Genomic DNA, 19,793 nt, shown 5'->3' on the forward strand with positions numbered 1-19,793 from the left:
CAGAACAGGCCCAGCTTTTACGATATTTTACTAGACGCTGTGGCAAATCCTGCACATATTTGACCTGGTGTCTGTAGCATTTATCTAATCAAAGGGATCACTGTGGCCTGGCTGGGATTGGGACTGAGGTCCCTGGGATGAGGCTGTGGAGGGGGCTGTACTCTACTCTTGCATCTCCATCCCAGTCTGCACATCATAAAGCCAGTTTTTGGCAAGGACTGTATCTGCCTAAAGGAAGAGTCACCAGCACATGAGCTCTGGCCTGTCCCTCAGGAGCACTGACCAAATGACTCTTTCCCCTGCAGCAAAGGATCATTTATCACCATTCCCAAGTGAGAAAGCAGGGTCTCTGCCCTGTGCTCAGATTCAGACCTGTAGCCTCAGGGTAGAAGAGCTGTTTAGAAGTGCTATGTAGGTCATGGTTTTGGGGGCAAAGTGCTGCTTGAACAATTCCGTGTGCCCCTAAAATGCGAACCGAAAATCATCACTAGCACAACTGCCCAAAGGCATGTACTGGTGTGGAGCCAGAGACCTTGGATTCATGCTGTGGCAGTGATGGCACTGTGGCCAGGGCAGCTCGTGGTGCCAGTGGGGTTGGGGCTGCATTGGGGTGCTTGGGAAGAACAAACACAAGGCACTGGCAGCCCAGACCAGCAGCGTGTGGACTCGGTCGCCGCTGGTTGCGAAACCAGGGGTTGTTTTCAATGCAGAACAAACTGATACCAAATCATTAATTGCTGATTCTCTTGCACCATGAGCCAGTGCCATTCAGAGATCGATTAAATTCCCACTCAATGATCTCACAATTGCAATGAAAACTCTCAGTTCTGACTGAAGTGGAGGAGTGATGTGGGGCAGCTGGGGAGGAGAGCACAGGCAGCCCTGGCCCCACTGCCCAGCACCAGTGGGGTCAGACCCAGGTCTGGGTGAGGCACAGAACCACTGCTGGTGCTGACAGCAGACAGTGCACCCGCAGAAGGAAAGCTCCTGCTGCTCTGCTCTAACCTGTCTCATGAAACTTTTATGACAGACCAGCCAATACACAAGACTGGGGCTGTCCAGCACAGAGTGATTTCAGCTGTGGGACTGGAGCCACCCTGGCCATTCCCAGGGTGTCTGTGCCACCCCTCAGCCCCGCTTGCTCTTTGGGCATGGCTGCAGAATGGGATCTGTTTATAGGGCATCCAGCCTCCTGTAAAACTTGGTTTATAGGGAAGTAAAAGGAGTCATACATTTCATTTTACATAGCAATGTGTATATTTCCAAGCAGGAGCTGACCTTCTCTGACCGTGAGGGTGAGAAAAGGAGAATGAGTGGAAGGGATGGAGGGAGCAAGAGAAGGGAAAAACAGGGGTGTAGGCAATCAGTGGTGAGGACAGGAAGGCAATGACAGAAGTGGTGAAGAGCCTTATTCACTTAGTAGGGTTTTTTCCAAATTTTCCACCCCAGGTATAATTAACAGCAGCTCAGCATCAAGGTCAATAGCCCTTGGTGAGTGCCTGCACCCAGGAGCCAGGATCAGAAACACCTTGAGATTCAATAATAAACAGTCAACAAGAATCACTGCTGCTCCACCAAAAAAAAAAAAAAGCTTAGCAGTATTCGGCAATGGGTGAGATGATTAAAGATTAACCCCCTGCCTCCTGCCTCCACCCCTCTGGGAGTATAGGCCTTGAGGCTCAGCAAATCCTTTCAGAGAAATATCTGAATTAAAAGACAACAGGTAGGGGACGCAGTGAAGGCAGAGGGAGGCAGGAGGGCCAATAGCCTGGGCCAAGGGAATCGGTACAATCTGGCCCGTGTTTGCCCAGGATAATGCGCCTTTCCAAAGCCCTCATAGACATGGAGATGGCAGATTACAGCGCAGCGCTAGACCCGGCATACACCACCCTGGAGTTTGAGAACATGCAGGTGCTGGCTATGGGCAATGGTGAGTCCTTTCCACCTTCTCCCTCTGCTGGGTGGGATGAGCTGGGGGCTGCAGGAGGAGAAGTCCCTGGCATGGCCATAAAAATGTTCCCGGGGAGGGAAGAGGTGTCAGATGGGGAGCTCCTGGGGGGATTCTGTTTCCCCAGGGGAAAATAGAGGGGGGAGAGCAGAGCTGTGTTTGGTAGAGGTGGGATGGTGTCCTGCAGGCACACACCAGGAGCTGGCTGGAATGAGAGGTGCCCTCCAGACATTCGGCCCAAGGAATGGGGCTGGGGCTGAACATGGTGGGAATCTCCCAGACCCCAGCCAAAATTTCCGCCTGAAGTGCTGTTGATGGTTCAGACAGACATCTGACCCTGTGCCTCCAGAGCTGAGAGCCAGTCCCTGGAGCAGAAAGGCATTTAGCACCTGGTAAGGGTGAAAATCACTGCCACAAGTGATTTAGGCACTGCCGCTGCAGCTGCTGTGAGCCACAGCCCTTCCCAGTGCAGCACTGGGGTGTGGGGTGCCATCCCCTTCCCCGGCTCAGCCCCCAGTCAGAGGGACAAGGGGACCTTGAGAGGATAGACAAATGTTCCCATCCCTTCAGGAGGGTAGCATCACAACTAACCCTGCAGAATTCACTATGCTGGCCCACCCATTTGGGGACCAAAGAGTCTTGGTGATTAAATGTTCAGAGATAGCAAGAGATTCCTCTCCAAGTCCCCCCTAAAGTCTCTCTAAATATGAGGTTAATGACTAAATGAAGCCACAGAAAGTGGCCCTCTGAGCGCTCTCCTTCCAGCCCAGGACTGCTGGGCACCTCTGTCCCAGAAGGGCTGTGCTGGCTTTGTGGACTCTTCCATCACAGCCTGTGTGGGTCTTCCCTGGGTTATGGCTCTGCTCTGTCAGGGATGTAACACTGGTGCCAAAGTGGCTCTGCTGTGCAATAATCCCCCACCACTCTGAGTCCCAGCCCCTTTTCCACTCCTGGGGGCTGCTCCTACCCCTTCAGGTGCCTCTGGGCCACAAGTCCCCCCCTTTGGCTCTGCTGATATCCATCTGGACACTCTAGGACAAGCTCAGCCCTGCTCCCTGCCCGTGCCCCTCTCCCATCCAGCGAGCATCTGCTCAAGGGGCTGTGGTTTGCCTGCCCCAGACCCAGGGCTCCATGGAGCAGAGGGACAGCTGAATTCCCTGTGACAAGACCCAGTGTGCTGTGACACTCCAGGGGTGGATGAGTCAGCTGGGGCAGGCAGCACCAACTCCTCTCCTCCTGGGCCCAGCTCCAGGCCAGGGACAGCCCTTGCTCCCAGGGCTGTTTTGGCGCTGCCCTGGAGGACACAGCTCCTGCAGGACCTCCGCCTGCAGAGCCTGTGCCTCTTTTTCTGGCCAAGGACTGCTCAGAGCCCAGCCACTGCCTGCCATAGCTCTGCAGCTCAGCCCCAGGGCAGCTGCTCAGCAGGGACCAAGTTTGTCTCTCACAGGCAAAATGCATCTTGTGCTCAGACAGGCTCAGGGACGTCTCTAGCAGCTCCTGTCCTAAAACAAAGCTCAGCTATGAGGTCTCAAAGTCAGATTTTTGCCTTCTTCCAATTTACCTTAACTCCAACCACTTGACTGCAGTAGCCAGAGCCCACATTTTTGGCCCATATTTGTCAGAATAAACTTAATTGGAAAATTATCCATTAGGCAATAATTTCATTGTTGTTGACTATTAGACTGAGATGTTGCAATTTCCTTGATAAGAGTGCCAGTTTTTCCTGCTCTATGTTCATCTGATTACAGCCTGATAGATTGCTAAAAATGGGTTTATCTGGGCTGCCACAGATATACAAGTAATGGGATTACAGGCAGATCAGCTCTTCCTCTCACATCTAAGTCCTATGTTTAGCTGGAACTGGGAATTTGACTTTCCTTCTGGAGTGAGCTGCACTTATCTGAGCCCTGGGGATGTGCACGGAGGAAGGCTGTTTTCAGAAGCAAGCTGCTCACAGGGACAAGAGACAGCCAGAACAGCCTTGGGAAAGCTCTGGGAGTGGAGGCAGGAGCTTTGCACTGGTGCTGCTGGAGCTGCGTGACAGGGTGTGCCAGGCAGGGACACAGAGGCAGCAAAGTGACTCACAAAGAAATATAGGAGGGACACGAGGAATTGGAAAGACAGAAAGCAGGCAGGGAAATGAAAGAAGTTGCCAGAGGTAGGAGCTCAAGAATCCCTGTGCTCACTCACTGCTGGTTCTGTGCCAGTTACTCCTGCTGAGGGGTGGCATGAGCAGGATGTGCAGCACCTGCTGAAATACCCCTTTCTCTGCAAAATAGAAGCTAAAAATGCAGCCCTGCCCCAGCCAGACTTGCCTTGCTCCCCCAGCACCACAGCAGAGCTACCATGGGGAGCCCAGCTGGGACCAGCCCTTCTGCTGGGTGCCAGCTGTGGTCCTTCCAGGGTGAGCCTTAACTGAGTCCCTACAAAAACCCTGAAATCAGGGCCAATAGACTCAAGCATTAAAAATCCCAGCAGGTTTCAATGGCTTTGTAGATCCTGGGTATGATTCGTGACTGGCATTTCCACTGAGGGAGGGGGATGTGCCTGTGCTGACACAGAAAAATGTACATGGGAGGGGACAATTAGATCAACTGAATTAAGGGCTGATCCCTTCAGCCTTGAGGTTTGTTTGGCTTGCTGGAGAGGTTTAGTGTAGCCCTTGTATGGTTTTTAGCCTTTCAGATGTCCTTTCCTCCCGAGCCTGCTGCAATTCCCTATCCTCCAAAAAAAGCCCTGCAAGTCCCAGTCCCCCTTGGTCTGTAAGGACTGCAAGACAAATCAATTTCCAGTGTGATCCTACCAGACTTTAGAAGATACTCAGCCTACAACCTTCTCCATGCCAGAGTACCACCTTTTGTCTTTAATCAGTCCTTCCTTGCATGGGTAGCCTTTGCTCACATGAGTTTTCCAGCTGAAGTCATTTGAGTTTTCTATTTACCTAAAGTCTTGTTTTCCCAAAGAAGGGCTGTGCAGGCTGGAGCTCCATGCCTGGAGAAGGGAACTGCTCAGGGCTGTCTTGGGCCCTTTCAGTGCTATAACACAAACACCTCCCTAACAAATCAGCTGCTGACCCTGAGCTGTAATACCTCAGCTTTAACCCTGCATCAGCTTTTTCTCTGGCCACACCACTGCAGCCCAAAGTGTCTGCAAATCCCCGAGGAATTTTGGCTCTGCCCTGCGACTCCTGCAAAATGGGCTTCCGCTATATCTGAAGGCATTGCTGCTGCCAGGCCTTTGGGAAGAGGGGTCTCACCATGGAATACAGAAGTTTTAGTGCACCCTAAATGCAATTAAACACTGAGAGCTTACACACGGTCTCCTTCACCTCACACAGCGAGGCTGCAGCTACCTGGTTTCTCCAAGAGTCTGACTCCAGCTGAGTTAGCAAATATTGGCTGTTGTCTCACTGTCTTCTTCTTTGCTGTGTCCTTCCCCAAGCAGACACATCTCCATCAGAAGCAGCCAGCCTCAGCAGCTCCAGCAGCCTTGGGGTGAGCACGCTGTGTGCCATCTGCGGGGACCGCGCCACCGGCAAGCACTACGGCGCTTCCAGCTGCGATGGCTGCAAGGGCTTCTTCAGGAGGAGCGTCAGGAAGAACCACATGTACTCCTGCAGGTGAGGACACAGGGCACAGAGACCCGTGGCTCAGACAGGACAGCCCCTCACAGCTCAATGGCAAAGCCCTCAAAGTGCAGCAGCACTGCCCTGCATCCTCCTCCACTTTCCATGAGCTAAGCCTGCAGCTGGGAGGGGTCAGTGACTGCCCTGACTTTGAGACTGATGACTGAGGAAAGACCCTGGAGGTCTTGCCCCATACTTTAGGGGCCAAATGGGTATGGCCAGCCATGGATGTGGCCAGCAAGCAGCAAGGTACCAGGGGAGAAGCCCCATTTCAGGGACTCAGCAGCTCACTGCTCAGTGCAGCACAAACCTTGCTCTCCCTGGGGGCAGTCCTCCACCAGGAGATGGATGTGTGGCTGCCATCAAGCTACAACGCTATCATTGCCTGTTACATGACACAAGAACACCTGAGGAGCACCATGAGGGGCAGCACAACATTCACTTTTCTGAGGATGAGGCACTTGTGTTGCTCCTGAAATTCGTGCACTGCACCCCGTGCCATTGGGGGTAGGCCATGGCTCTCCTGTGCCATCAGCAGCTGAGACCTGCCTGCTGCTGGCTTTGAGCAACTCACTTGTAGAGAGTCACAAAGGAAACTGAAGAATCCTCAGTTCACAGTGCCTAAATCCCTCGGGCTTTTTGAGTCAGTTACTCCTGACAGCCTGACAGCCACATGGAGAGCATGAAGAGCAGCATGACTCTAAAACCTGAGTGACAGAAGGAAACCCCAGGTTTATGAGTGCCTGTGAAGCACATCATCATTTGCACCCCAGGGTTATTTAAGGTGGCTGCCCAGGGAGCCCCCTCCCCACAACTCCATCAGAAAAGCCAAGGTGCCCAGTTCTTTGGAAGCTGAGGCTTTTATATGCACTACAGGAATATTTTAAGAGCTGCTTTCAGGCAACCATTTGGGCAAATCATATCTTGGGGGCTTTAAAAAGCAGAGTAGAAGGAAGCCCTTTCAAAAGCTACAGAATTCAGCATAGCTGGGAGCCCTTCTCCAGCTCTGTACTCCTTTGTCTTTACTCTGCAAACTGGATCAATCTGCTGTAAATTAGAGCAAATTTGCAAGTGAAATTCATGCTGCAAGTGGCCACCAGGCTCGTGAGTCACACACATGGGGGATCAGTTTTCCCCACCATGCACAGGGGATTTGGTGACACAAGCTTGGAGGGAAGGAGCTGATTTCTTCCCAAGTCCTCTCGGAAGTGCAAGTGGCAGCAGAGCAGTTTGCAGAGCGGCAATGCTGCCCAGAGGTCAGACACAACCTCTGAGAATCCCAGACACAGCCCTGGAGAGATGCTGGGACTTAAACCGACTTCTTATCCTCACAAATGGGCTACTACAATCTTCCACCTCTTTTTAAAATTCAGAATAAAGGCATTCTTCCTTCCATTCTACTGGGATCTAACTTACAACAGCAGCTTCCAAGTTGGTTCCAAGTTGGGTTGACCCTCCTAGATCACACTTTTAATTTCCCTGGGGTTTGTTAGTCGACTATAGACATCCTATCCCTAATGGTTACTGAGTAGGACCAGCAGCCTGAGCTCCTGTGTGTGACTCAGTTCTAGTCTGTCCTTATTGAACATCCAGAGGCAGAGGGGAGAGCTGAGATTTTGGTGCAAAAAGGAAACCACAGGCTAAAACAAGAGTGGAAAAATCAGAGATTGGAGCTCCTTTCTCAGGGTGAGCCTCTGGGAACCTTCTCTGAACATGTCTTGGAGCTTGGGGCTCTGTCTTGTCCTGCCTTCAGGCTCAGTCTTGCTGCTCCTCACACCTTCCTTCCTTCCCTCCCAGGTTTAACAGGCAGTGTGTGGTAGACAAAGACAAGAGGAACCAGTGCCGGTACTGCAGGCTGAAGAAGTGCTTCCGAGCAGGAATGAAGAAGGAAGGTGGGTGCCTCTGCCTTCCCCCAGCAGCAGTCCCTCAGTCCTGGGCATGTTTGGGGAAGCCCTGCAGCCAAGGCTGGTCCCTGCCAGATGCACACTTGCCCAGCCACCTCAGCCCTGTGTTCCCTGCACTGTTCTCTCCTGGGCGCAGATCCTGACCCCCACCACAGGGGGATTTAGGGAGGGTCCTGTGTCTCAGAACTGCCCATGTTTGTGCACACAAATCACACCCAGGGCTCTCTAGCTCACACTGACACACAGCACCTGGGCTCACACACTGCAATCCATTGGAGGGGCTTGGGAATGATTCTGCACATCACTGAGGAGTAGAAACTTCAAAGAAGGCCTGGGCATTTGGAAATACTTTGGTAAAACTGCTCCAAGTGCTGTTATCCCAGAGTGACCACAAAACCCACAGCTGGCTGGGTGAGCCCAGCAAAAGTCACACTGACATTTTGCACCTTTTTTCCCTGATAGATATATAGGTTCTTGCTGACCCTCTGCAGAGAGGCAGTGAGTTTAGTTTAGTTTCGTTTCAGCCACAGCAGAAAGGATCCAGAGTAAAGTAGGAGCATTTTTGCTATTTAACTGTATGAAAAGAGTAGAGATATCCCTGTATGGCTCATGCTCACCCCTCAGCTCCCCTACCTCCCTGTCTCTGCAGCCCTTCCAGGTCCCTATGTCAGGATTCTCCCCTTGTTTAGTCTTGTTTTGAGAAGGGGCAGGAGACCCTGGTGGCCTTGATGCTGCTCCTGTTAATGGAGGGACAAACTGCCAGGGCAGAGGCATCCCACAGAGCACACCCCACTCATGTCTCACTCATGGGAGGCATTCAGCCCTGTTATTCCATGCAGGGAAATCAAACCCCATGCTCCTCCCAGTTCTCACTGCCTCAAGGAGAAGCTTTGGAGTAAAAGGGTCCTTGCAGACAACAGGGAAGTACCAGTGTTATGTTGGTGGCTGCAGGAAGACCTCTGAGCAGGAACATTTATTCCCTGTAAAAGGAGATGAGGTATCACAAGCAACTTTTCTTAACTTTTCCTGAAGAATATAGGAATCCTCCTGTCCATGCAGCTCATCCCCTGCCCAGAGCTGTGCTGTTGTCTGTTAATATTCAATAGAAGTTACATTAGGTGCATGACCAGCTAATACTAAGCAAACATTTGGAAAACATCATGGCATGACTGAACTCGGGGGCCTGCTACTGATAACAAGCAGCATAACCTTGAGAGCTCCTATTTACAGCCGCTGACTGCAGGGCTTTTCTCCTGGCCCAGCCTCATTATTGCTTTTTATCAGCTGGATTTATACACGGAGAACGTATCAATGCAGAGAGCCACCAGCCCAAGGCAGGGACTGTGCTGTTTCCCCTGCCATGGATCAATAGCTTATTTGAGCAGATGGCTCTGAGTGGCGTGGCCAGGGTGACTTACAGCCAGCCCAGGCCTCGTGACAGACAGAGCAGGCAAATCCTCCCCCTCCAAGCCTTCAAGACTAGACCAAACAGGGAGGCACACTGGGGTCAAAGCTGTCCTGGGATGGTTTTACAATAAGGTATGAGAGAGCTCTTTTGCTCTGGATGGATAAGCAGGAGCAGTTCTGCACCACTTCCTTCCTTATTGTAGTTGAGACAGAAGTTTTCCAACTACACCTACCCAGTGCAAGAGCTTTTCTGAATGGAGGTCACAGGAGTCACATGGGCAAGGGAACCTCTCAGATACTCCTCCATTTCACACATCAGCTTTGGGCTGCATACATGAGCATGGCCACTGTTTCAAACCCCACATCACAAAATCAAAAAACTCAGATCCTTTGCCAGGAAATTTTCCCCGCTGAGCTCTACAGGTGTTTGGGTTCTGAATCAAGCCCATCCCTGGAAAGTCTAATAAAGCAAATAAGAAATCAGATCCACCAGATGCACTCAGCTCTCACTGGCATCCATCCCAAACCAGACACAGCTGCACCTCCGCCCTGCCTGGCAGGGAAGCTGGGAAACTGCAGTTAAGGAAGGGGAACGCCAGAAGTCTGTGCTAGTTTTCAGTATGCATTGCCATGAACCACCTGCAGCTCAGCCAAAATCCTCTCTTGCAGCTGTACAGAATGAACGGGACCGAATCAGCACCCGCAGATCAAGTTACGAAGACAGCAGCCTGCCCTCCATCAATGCCCTCCTGCATGCAGAAGCCCTGGCACAGCAGGTACCTCTTCTTCCTTCTTTACCAAATACAAAAGCATCAGGCACTACCTGGTGCGTAGAGCCAGCTGAGTATTTAATAGCCAAGTCTTCAAATTATCACCTCTTTTCTGAGTGGCTTATCTGCCAACTCAACACTTATTTTTCAAAAAGCATTTGTTACCTGAAACCATCCCTTTGAATCTCCCTAGTCCAGAACTCAGTTGTAACAATATGCAGTGATTTGTTCTGCTTTAATGGGACACAGGAAGGCTGGAGAGCCTGATGGAAGAAAGTAGGGCAGAATCATTGCAATCCAAAGAGCTGTGGCTGCCTTAGCCCACGAGGGGCTGCCTTGCATGAGCAGCCTCCCTTCCCCATGAGCTGTTAGGAACTTTGGATTCCAGCACAGTTTCACGAGGAATCAGTTTCCTGCTTGTTTTATGAAGATACCTTTTCCAGTGCTTGCCTGAAATTCCCTGTTTCCACTCACATACTGCCAAGATTCGTTTCCTAGAGTGTTCACATTGCAAAGATGACTCTAATTTAAGAGGCTGGATACTGCAAATGGTGTACACAGCTCTGGGAGGACACAGGACAGGATGGGCACACACAGCCTGCAGGGAGGGTTTGTCTGTGAGAACAAGTGATGAGGATGGAGCTGTGCTGGAGGCAGGAGCTGCCACTCTTCATGGAGCTGGGGAGAACAGAACTCTGTGTCCTGGGGGGTTGAGTTGGCAGTCCATGCTGCTTCAAGGGTCACACTGCCCTGAAGGCTGCCCTGGGAGATGCTCCAGGACAGGACATGCTGTGCTCTGGGCTCCACATGAGGCTCAGGCTGTAAGGTCCATTTCCCCAAGGAGGGGATATGCCAGAATGGCCAAGAGCCAATCTTGTACACAAAAAGCACATCCAATCTCATCCCACATCTCACCTTGTCCTATGCAGGCCCGAATATATTTATATACCCTATAAAAATACGATTGATGCTGCTCCCAGAGGTGTGAGATAATGGGGTTGCCAGTCACCAAATCTACAAGGGAAGGACATTTCTGGGGCTCAGAGTCCTGCAGTGCCATCACATGTAAGAAGGGTCTGCTGATAAAAACTACAACCACGGACAAATCCAGGGGAGCTCCTGCTCTCCCACAGAGCACAGAGAGATTCATTAAACAAGGCAGGCTCCAGCACGGTAATTGGTAACTTTTATGTGCCTTGCTAATTAGAACAAGATACTGCTGAGGAGCTGCTTTCTCCAAGATCTAGGGTCACTCACCCAGAGGTCTTTATTTATTTGCTAAGCCTTCCGGGCCCTCTGATTAGGGTAATACATGGTGAGATTTTTACAATCTTATTTATTCAATAATAGCTGGTGAGCTGGAAAGCCTCCAGGTAATGCAACCTGGAAAAAAAAATGCAGGTGGCATTTGAATTCCATTTCCTTGGGGAGGCCAGCAGGGTCCAAGCTGAAAATGCTGGCAGGAATAGGACAGGAAGAGCTGATGTGGTAGAAGAGCACAGAGGGCAGGCAGAGGGCAGTGATGGGGTTGAGTTAATTGCTTACAGAAGCATGAGGATAAAGTAGTGACTAAGGGCAAATTTTTAGATGACCTGGGTGAGCAGCTATGCATGAGAACCAGGCAGGAGGTTGGGTGCCTGTTTTGGGGGAGATGTTCTGTCCAGCTCTCTGTGACAGCACTTGCAGAGTTGTCAGGGTTGTCCTTTGCAAATGAAGTGGCAATCACAAATAATTTGCCATGTAACAAATGTCACCCATGCTGTGGGCATGTTTGCACTTGCCCAGTTTTGCCAAAAGGACCTAAAAGCCAACGGGAGGTGCGAGACTGTTATCTTTAAAGTCTGTCCTTAGCTATTCAGAGTGGGTGATGTCAAATGTTAATGACCTGGTGCTCACAAAAAGCAATGTCAGACCTAGAAAGCTGTGGCCTGGTGAGCTCATGATGACTCAGGAGAGGAGCAGAGCCTGCTCTCCTCCTGTGGAAAGCAGACAGGGCAGCTCTGGCCAAGCCCTGCCTCTGGAGCAGGCTGGAAGGGGGAGCAGCTCTCTGCACTCTGGTGGGACCAAGCAGCTTGTGCAGCAGCAGTGGTGGATGTGTCCTTTCTACTGGTGAGGTTGACTGCCACACAAGCGCCTCTGCTCCCTCCTGGATCTTGACTGAGCACACTTGCTCAGTGGGGGGAAGATCCTGGCTTTAGGAATGTTTCCTCTGTGCTTTCAAGTCTGTTCAAGGCATTGCAGTTTACCAAGATGATCCACAGCCTCTGCTCTGCAGAGTTTCATGTTCACAGATCCCCAAGCTGATCTGACTTTAAATGAGTCTTGTTGGGTCACCTGTTCTGGGAGCTGGGTGTGTGCAACAGAAAAATGTAATTATAATTTCTGGGGTCTGCATCAACACAACCCATGGGCTGGGGATTTTCCTCTCTGTGGTTCCTCTGTGGCACTGAAAGCTGAAGGATCTCTTCTCTCCTTCCAGATATCATCCCCTGTTCCTGTGCTCAACGGAGACATCCGAGGGAAGAAGATTGCCAATATTTCTGACGTGTGTGAGTCCATGAAGCAGCAGCTGCTGGTGCTGGTGGAGTGGGCCAAGTACATCCCCCCCTTCTGTGAGCTGCCCCTGGATGACCAGGCAAGTCCCCCATCCACCCCACCTCACTCTGCCCTGGTAAAGGCAGTGGGGAGCCAGCTGAGACCTTCAGAGAAAAGGCTCATTGTGCACTCTGTTATCCTGACTGCTGCAGCTGATTGGGAACAGCATCCATACAATGCCAGCCCAGGCCAGGAATCCATACAATGCCAGCACGGGCCACTTGCATGTGCCTCTAATCAGCCCATGAGCACAGCCAGATAACACTGAGCTTGAATTAGGCTGTTATCAGATGAGCATTTTGGGGTCAGCCAGTCATTTATTAATTATGGCTTGCACAGCACTTTGAAAACCTGAAGTGCTTGACAAATGCTTGGGGTAATCAGAATTAGCAGGAGAGATTTCTAGCCTAAGGTCTGCTCAAAATTTAAAATCTGCCTGCCTCTTGCTGCTTCCCACCTATGGGTATGTTTGTACTCATGCTCCCAGCATGGAATTTTGAAGCTATGCACTAGTTTGCTCCCAAAGCGGTAGAAAATCTTTTTTTCCAGGATTAAAAAGCAAGGATATATTTGCATTTAACAGAAATTACCAAAATGGCATTTGTGGGTTCCCTAATGAAGATAAGCACAGTGGGTTTGGTGTCCTCTGTAGAACTGCACTGCAGGATCTCAGGCAGCCTCAAAGAGGTACAAGGAGAGGCCTCCTGTGGATGTCTGACTTTCAGAGGTCTCCAATAAGTGTTGAAGGAAAGATGTGTGCCCAGCCTTGAGCAGCACATGTGGCTGGGACAGCACTTCTAGCAGGGCCAGCACAGGTCCTGTCACAGGCAGGAAGGTATTTCCAGTCTGTCCAGTGTAAAGTCACAAAACCAGCATGGGTTCTCTTCAGCTAGGACCAGTCTCTAGCCTTATTGACCTAGAGGAAATTTTCATATAATGTAGAAAAAGGATATCCAGTTGAGAGCGTCCAGCTGATCAAAATCCCCTAAATCCAAAATCTGAGCTCTTTAGTAACCACCCAGCAGCACCCAGAACTCTGGGGAATTCAGTGCTCTTAAAATGGGAGCATGTTTCTTTCTTTTCTATTGTGTGCAAATGCTAAATTGTTTAAAATTATAAGAAATCTGTTAAACTGCTAAGGAAAATACAATTCATAATTTATGGAAACCACAGTGGACTCCAATGGCAAATGCCATTTACACAACATATACAAATAATAGTCTGCAGCCCAGCACAGACCTGGGGCAGCTCTGCACAACCCATCACATCCTTGTGCCATTTGGAACAGAGGCCCTAAACCTGGCCAGTAACTCTGCAAGCTACAGCAACTTCCGCATGAGCTCATTTTACGTTTGTGGGGCTGCAAAATTCCTCAAAGGAGAAAAGAGAGCCTAAAGATGGCACAGTTTGCACCCTGCCTTCCCACAAAGGAGAGGCTGCTCCATGAAACAGATCTCCTTTTGTAGAAGAGATCATACCCAACCCCTTATTCTCCTTCTGCACCAAAATGTCAAAACTGCCATGTTTGGTGGGGCAAAGACATTTCATCTCCAAGTTCAGGTTCTGCTTTGTTGTGTTACAGCAGTATATTTATCCTAATTCGCAATGGAATGATGTATCTCAGGTTCATCACTGCAAGAACAAATATCAAATGAGATGGTTTGGCCTTCTTGAAGCAATTCACTTTAACCCTGCTCAAACAAGGAAATTCTATGGACACAAAAAAGGTGGTTACAAACTGAACCTTCTTGAATTTGCAATAGGCAGGAAATATTTAGGTGAGAGCTTCACTCTCTCCTGGGGCTGGCAGTTTTTTCCTTGTCATAGCTTTGCCAGGTAGGAAAGCTCAGTTTTGTGCAGATCTGGTAACATATCCACCCATGTTTGGACAGCGATAGAGAGAGGTTAGATTTTGGCATCTAGATAAAGATTCCCCAGTATCATGTGTGCACAGTCTTTTTGCAAGGATCTCTATTTATTTTGCATAACCATTTTTATCATCTGGGGTGAAAAAAAGCCAAAAAACCCTCTCCTAAACATCAGCATCTTTCCTAACCAGAGCTCTCTCCTGTGGGTGATACATTTTCCTTGCATTCCTGGTAGGGTAAGACTTCTCTTGGCTTTGACAGATGCTGAGGATAACACACTGGAAAAGTGGACCATTCCCATCAGGACATACTTTTCAGCATTTCTCTATTAATGTTTAATGATTGTTTTCTCCAGCAGTAGGTCCTGGCTGGACATTAAGAAGTCTCTGTGTCAGGATGTCCAATTGTTAACTTCTCTTTCTGCCCAAATCTCTGAAATTTTTAACTGAAGGAGGGCAAAAGATTCAGAACATTCTCAGGAGCCACTGGAGGGTGCAAAGTGAAACACTTCAATCATTAACATCAGAGGAGAAAAACATCCCTCTGGCTTCCCTGTCCCCAGTTCCTGTGGCTGTGCAGGGGATGAGTGGCCAGGGGGTGACCCCACTGGCCAGCTGGACATGGGTCCCCATGGGTGTGATTGCAGTGGGAGGTGGGCACAGCCCAGAGGGACAGCAGTGTCCAGCAGCAGGGTTTGTACGTCTCCTCACTTCCCAGGATGGAGTCCCTGGTTCTGCACTTGGCAGGAGCTGTCTGCAAACAGCCCACACTGGTGGGACGTCCTGGGACAGTCTAGCATGGTCCTGCTCATGACCTGTGTCCTGAATATGGGATATTTCAGGTGCTGTCTCCTACCTGCTGGTTCTGCTGGATTTATAACTGGTTTAGCACAGGGCATTATTTAATCTCTTTCTCTGCCTGTAACAGAAGAGGGGCCCTCACTCCCATCCTTGAGTGCAGTACAGGAATGCTGAGCTTTCCCTCTGGCTGACATGAAATCACAGCTTTGTATCAGTCTCTGCATCACCCAAATAACTTTTCCCTGTCTTTGTAGGTAGCACTGCTACGTGCACATGCAGGGGAGCATCTGTTACTGGGAGCTGCCAAGAGGTCCATGGTGTTCAAGGATGTCTTGCTGCTAGGTAAAAATTGCACTTCTGCTCCCAGCCCATCTGCTTCTGTGGCACTTCCCTGCTGGGGTGAAGGAGAGGGTGGCTCAGTGTTTGTGGACATCCTTTTTGCAGGGTGGTGGCTTGAGCTGTTCTGTATTTTAGCAAGCCCAGCACAGCTAGGCCTGGCTGACATCAAGGCCATGAGGTGTGACAAAGCTGGGGACTGTGTGAACATTCATGATGCACCCCCAGGTTTGTGTAAGCAGGCTGTGGTGGGATTGAGAAAAAAAGCTCACTCCTTGCTCAGCTTTTCCTCACTTGAGTGGCTCCTGTGTAATGAGAAGCTGCTCTGGTAAAACAGATCAAAATTTCTGGTGTTCTGAGACAGGATAGGGACTGAAGGAGGAACTTCTTAATTCCTCCACCCCAAAATTATCTCAGCATTAGCTACCTGCATTTTGAACTCCCTGTCACCCCAGCTAAGTTTGAGCAATGATAAGGTGATGGTGTCTGTGCTGCAGGCAATGATCACATCATCCCACGGAACTGCCCCGAGCTGGTGGAGGTGAACCGTGTGGCCATCCGCATCCTGGACGAGCTGGTGCTGCCCTTCCAGGAGCTGCAGATAGATGACAATGAATATGCCTGCCTGAAAGCCATCATCTTCTTTGACCCAGGTATGCCCGGGCTTGGGGAGGGTTACCATCAGAGGGGTCTAGGCTGGATTATGCTGACTAACACCAGTCCTGAGTGGTGGAAAAGCTGCCTGGTCTCCTCTCTGGGCCAAACTGTTCTTAGAGAGGGACGAGAGAAGTCAGTCTTGAGAAAAATTGTCCATCGATGTTATAGTAGCTTTTTTGAGCTCGGTCTTATAAGCTTTTGGAGGGCTATAACATACTTAAGATAGCCTAGCTACTTTTGGAAGCATAAAAATCAGCAAGATGGCTTCTGTTGCAGTGTTAAAAACAAAAAGATTTTATAAAAGGCAAAATAACAAACAGAGAAAAACAGAGTCAAGTGTAGGAAGTCCTTGTTCTTAATAAAACACCTTAAAAAAGCAATTAGTTTCTTTGTTCACTTCTTTTTCTAGTAAATTGCCTAAGCTTCTGTCCAATTAGCTATCCTTGAGGTGAAGTCTTCTAAGCCTATGAAGTAGCTTTTTCACCTAATTAAAGAGAGAAACTTCTAGGCTTCTTTCCTTTTTAAGGAGACAAAAACTAGTTTTGTCACTTCGTCAACAAAGAGCACACTGCTATATGTAGCTATGATATCTTAAGAAAAATCCCTTTGCTAGGATTTTTCTTTTGAGAAGCTGAGAGGCCTCAGGAACAAAATGTAAACAATGATTATCTGCTGCTGTGGAATGCAACAGGTGCATCTTTGATTGGTCTCATGTGGTTGTTTCTAATTAATGGCCAATCACAGTTCAGCTGTTTTGGACTGTCTGGTCAGTCACAAGATTTTATTATCATTCCATTCTATTCCTTGCTAGCCTTCTGATGAAATCCTTTCTTCTATTCTTTTAGTATAGTTTTAATATATATCATAAAATAATAAATCAGCCTTCTGAAACATAGAGTCAACTTTCTCACGTCGGGATTGCCTGCGAACTTCCACATCCCATCCATCACAGCTGATGATGGGCAATCAGAGGCAGCTCCCCTCAGGCTGTGCCATGCTGTCACTGACAGACAGCAGCCTGGAGAGCTGAGAGCTGGCTGTGTGGGTCGTTGCAGATGCCAAGGGGCTGAGTGACCCGTCCAAGATCAAGAGGATGCGGTACCAGGTGCAGGTGAGCCTGGAGGATTACATCAACGACCGGCAGTACGACTCGCGGGGCCGCTTCGGGGAGCTGCTGCTGCTGCTGCCCGTGCTGCAGAGCATCACCTGGCAGATGATAGAGCAGATCCAGTTCGTCAAGCTCTTTGGCATGGCTAAGATTGACAACCTGCTGCAGGAGATGCTGCTGGGAGGTGAGTACTTGAGGGTCTGACAAGCGGTCTCTCGGCGTTCCCTGATTGTTGTCCCCTTGAGACCTCCTTAGTCACTGCTCCCTACCTAGCAAAGTTAGACACAGCCAGTGTGCAGGACTCACACAAAATCATCTCCCAAGGGTCCTCTACTTCTTCTCATCTAAAGAGATGCATCAGCTGTGCCTCTATTTACAGAGAGGCATCCCCAGCCCTCTGGACACAGACAAGCTTTGCTGTGCACCCCCAGACTCCTACCTGGCAGCCATTTCACCAATCCTCCTCTGTCAGAAGGGACTCATCAAAACAAAAAGGTCTGAAAGCCCAGGTTGAAGGAACATCCTTGATTTTCTAGTGGGAGCATCCAATGGGACAAAATGAAATGAAAAGTTCCCACTGTGCTATTCTTCATGTGGAGGTGTGACTAAGGAATATAATCCTGTGTGAGAGGACATGCAGGCAGCAGGCAGGGGTTAATTCAAGGCATGCATGGAGGAAAAAGGGAAGGGTGTGCTCCAATCACCTTTGCACAAGGGGATGGATCAGAAAGCCTTGGACATCTGGGTGCAGTGGGTCTGCCCATCTGAACTGTCTCCTTCTGCCATTGTGGCAATTAATGTCTCCTGCATGTTCTTAGGCTCATCAAGTGAAACGCCGCACACCCACCACCACCTGCACCCTCACCTGATCCAGGAGAACCTGGGAACAAACGTCATTGTGGCCAACACAGTGCCTCCTCAGATGCACAACGGGCAGATGTGTGAGTATATCCAGAGAGATAGAGAGCTCTAGGGTGAAACCAGGAGCTTTCCAGTGTGCCTGTGGAGGTAGTTTCTACCTTGCATGGAAATCTGCAAGCAAGACAAAGTCTCTGCTAATGAGCGTGTGAGAAATTCCTATGCAGAAAGGAGGGAAAGACAAACAGAGAGGTGGGTTAGATTAGATTAGGCCAGACTAACTGATTCAACATGATACTCCTTGGCAGACTGCAACTTTTACATAGCCCTTAAGGGATGAATGATCCTATCCAGAGCTTAGTGAAATCAGTGGAAAGGCTCCCCTTCCCTTGAGTGGTTCAGACACACCTCAGTTTGCCTTCTGCAAAAACACAGGAGGATCTGGCCCACCACATGGGACCACCACTGGGGACCCTGTGCTGAGATGAGCTTGGCTGACCAAAAATGTGGTTAGTAGAGGTCAAAATGTCAGCAAAATGCCCTTATTTGATGTTGGTTATTGTGGTTCTCCTGGGGCATCAAACCATGCCTGTGTGTCTGGGCTGCCCTACAGCAAACACACAAGCCCTTAAGAGCCTCTGCTGTGCTGACATCTGAACCCTGCACGACTGAGGACAGATCCTAGTGCTGCCAGGTTTGTGAGGCCCTCTTTTAATTCGGTTTCTCTCTCTTCAGCTACTCCAGAAACTCCACAGCCCTCTCCACCCGCGGGCTCAGGATCAGAGCAGTACAAGCTGCTGCCTGGAGCCATTGCAACCGTGGCCAAGCAGCCCATGTCCATCCCACAGCCTGCCATCACAAAACAGGAGGTCATCTAGCAAACCCCACCCAGCCAGCCTCCTTCAGAGCACCGAGTGGGAGAAGAGCCCAAACTGACTCTGCCACTGTGAAAAGAGAAGCCATCCAGAGGTCCCTGGGCACGGACACACGGGCTTGCTTATTGGACTGACCACCACCAGAAGGTGTCTTCCTGCAGCTACGGACAGCACATGCCATGGATAGCCCCAGAGTCCCAGAACTAAGGCTGGAGCCTTGCCAAAACCCTCGGTCCTTGTAAGGAGGGCCAGATTCCTGCTTCCCTCTGTGAGGAGGTGGCAGTGACCTGCTAGGGACAGGCTGCTGCCCCACTGCCACCTCAGCACTGGTTCAGCCACAGCAGACCCTGTGAATGAGCAATTCCCTGTGCTGTGGGAGTGGAGGGCTTCCCTCCCACAGCCATGCCAGCCCCCCTGACAGTCCCCAGTCCAGCCAGACTTGGTGGAGGTGGAAGCTCCCCCAGGAGCAGCACAGCAGGTGAAGCACATGGGGTTTGCCCAGGCAGCACTGCCAGAACTGCTCCTCAGCCTTGGCTAGTCCCAGGTCTTTGCATGGTGTCACCCACCAGCACACTAAGCCCCCCAGCCAGACCTAACAAATGTTTTCAGCTGATGCTGGGGCAAAGTCTGGCCCACCAAGATACTCCACTATTTGGATCCCTCTGCGTCTTGAGAGATTTTGGTATTTCTGTGCCATGCCTGCCCTCTGACCACAATGCTCAGAGAGGCAACCACTGCCAGGCCCTTCCCTTGCAGCACTCACTGCCTCCTGGCAAGCAGAGGGACCATGGGATTCCAGAGATTTCAGCTAATGGGAGGGAGTCACCCCTTTGCAGGCTGGCAGCACTGCCCAAAATATCACTGGCCCAACTACTGCTTGTCAGCAGTCAGAAGACCACTGGATGCCTGTTTGAGGGAAGTGGGGGAAAGATGTAGGAAGGGGAAGGACCTGTGGGGCGAGAGAAGCTTGAGCCTCACAGATTGTACCAAGGTCTTGGGCTCTCTTAAGTGCTGGGAGCATTGAGACCCAGGATCTCAGTTC

At 50.2% G+C, this 19,793-nt stretch overlaps 1 protein-coding gene across 2 annotated transcripts; it reads left to right on the plus strand.

The window, feature by feature from the left end:
- The first annotated feature begins 1,815 nt into the window (after positions 1-1,815).
- On the plus strand, positions 1,816-19,105 carry HNF4A (hepatocyte nuclear factor 4 alpha). Of its 2 annotated transcripts, none has more exons than XM_030963221.1 (10): positions 1,816-1,930; positions 5,393-5,567; positions 7,371-7,465; positions 9,554-9,660; positions 12,134-12,289; positions 15,172-15,259; positions 15,751-15,906; positions 16,966-17,202; positions 17,837-17,959; positions 18,612-19,105. In XM_030963221.1, exons 1-10 carry the CDS (start codon positions 1,816-1,818, stop codon positions 18,752-18,754), a joined length of 1,395 nt encoding a protein of 464 aa, XP_030819081.1. In that variant the 3' UTR covers positions 18,755-19,105. The 2 variants fall into 2 exon arrangements, with proteins under 2 accessions (XP_030819081.1, XP_030819080.1); XM_030963220.1 differs by having other exon boundaries at positions 17,837-17,963; positions 18,571-18,754.
- The last annotated feature ends 688 nt before the right edge of the window (positions 19,106-19,793 follow it).

The sequence above is a fragment of the Camarhynchus parvulus genome, chromosome 20 (assembly GCF_901933205.1).
Source record: "Camarhynchus parvulus chromosome 20, STF_HiC, whole genome shotgun sequence".
Classification (NCBI taxonomy): Eukaryota; Metazoa; Chordata; class Aves; order Passeriformes; family Thraupidae; genus Camarhynchus; species Camarhynchus parvulus.

What these genes read in the sequence shown, in the direction of transcription:
- HNF4A (XM_030963220.1), top strand. Translation starts at nt 1,816, where the DNA reads ATGCGCCTTTCCAAAGCCCTCATAGACATGGAGATGGCAGATTACAGC. An exon ending in CAAGGATGTCTTGCTGCTAG is followed by an intron (nt 15,260 to 15,750) that starts GTAAAAATTGCA and finishes TCTGTGCTGCAG; the next exon opens with GCAATGATCACATCATCCCA. An exon ending in CACAACGGGCAGATGTGTGA is followed by an intron (nt 17,964 to 18,570) that starts GTATATCCAGAG and finishes TAGTGCTGCCAG; the next exon opens with GTTTGTGAGGCCCTCTTTTA.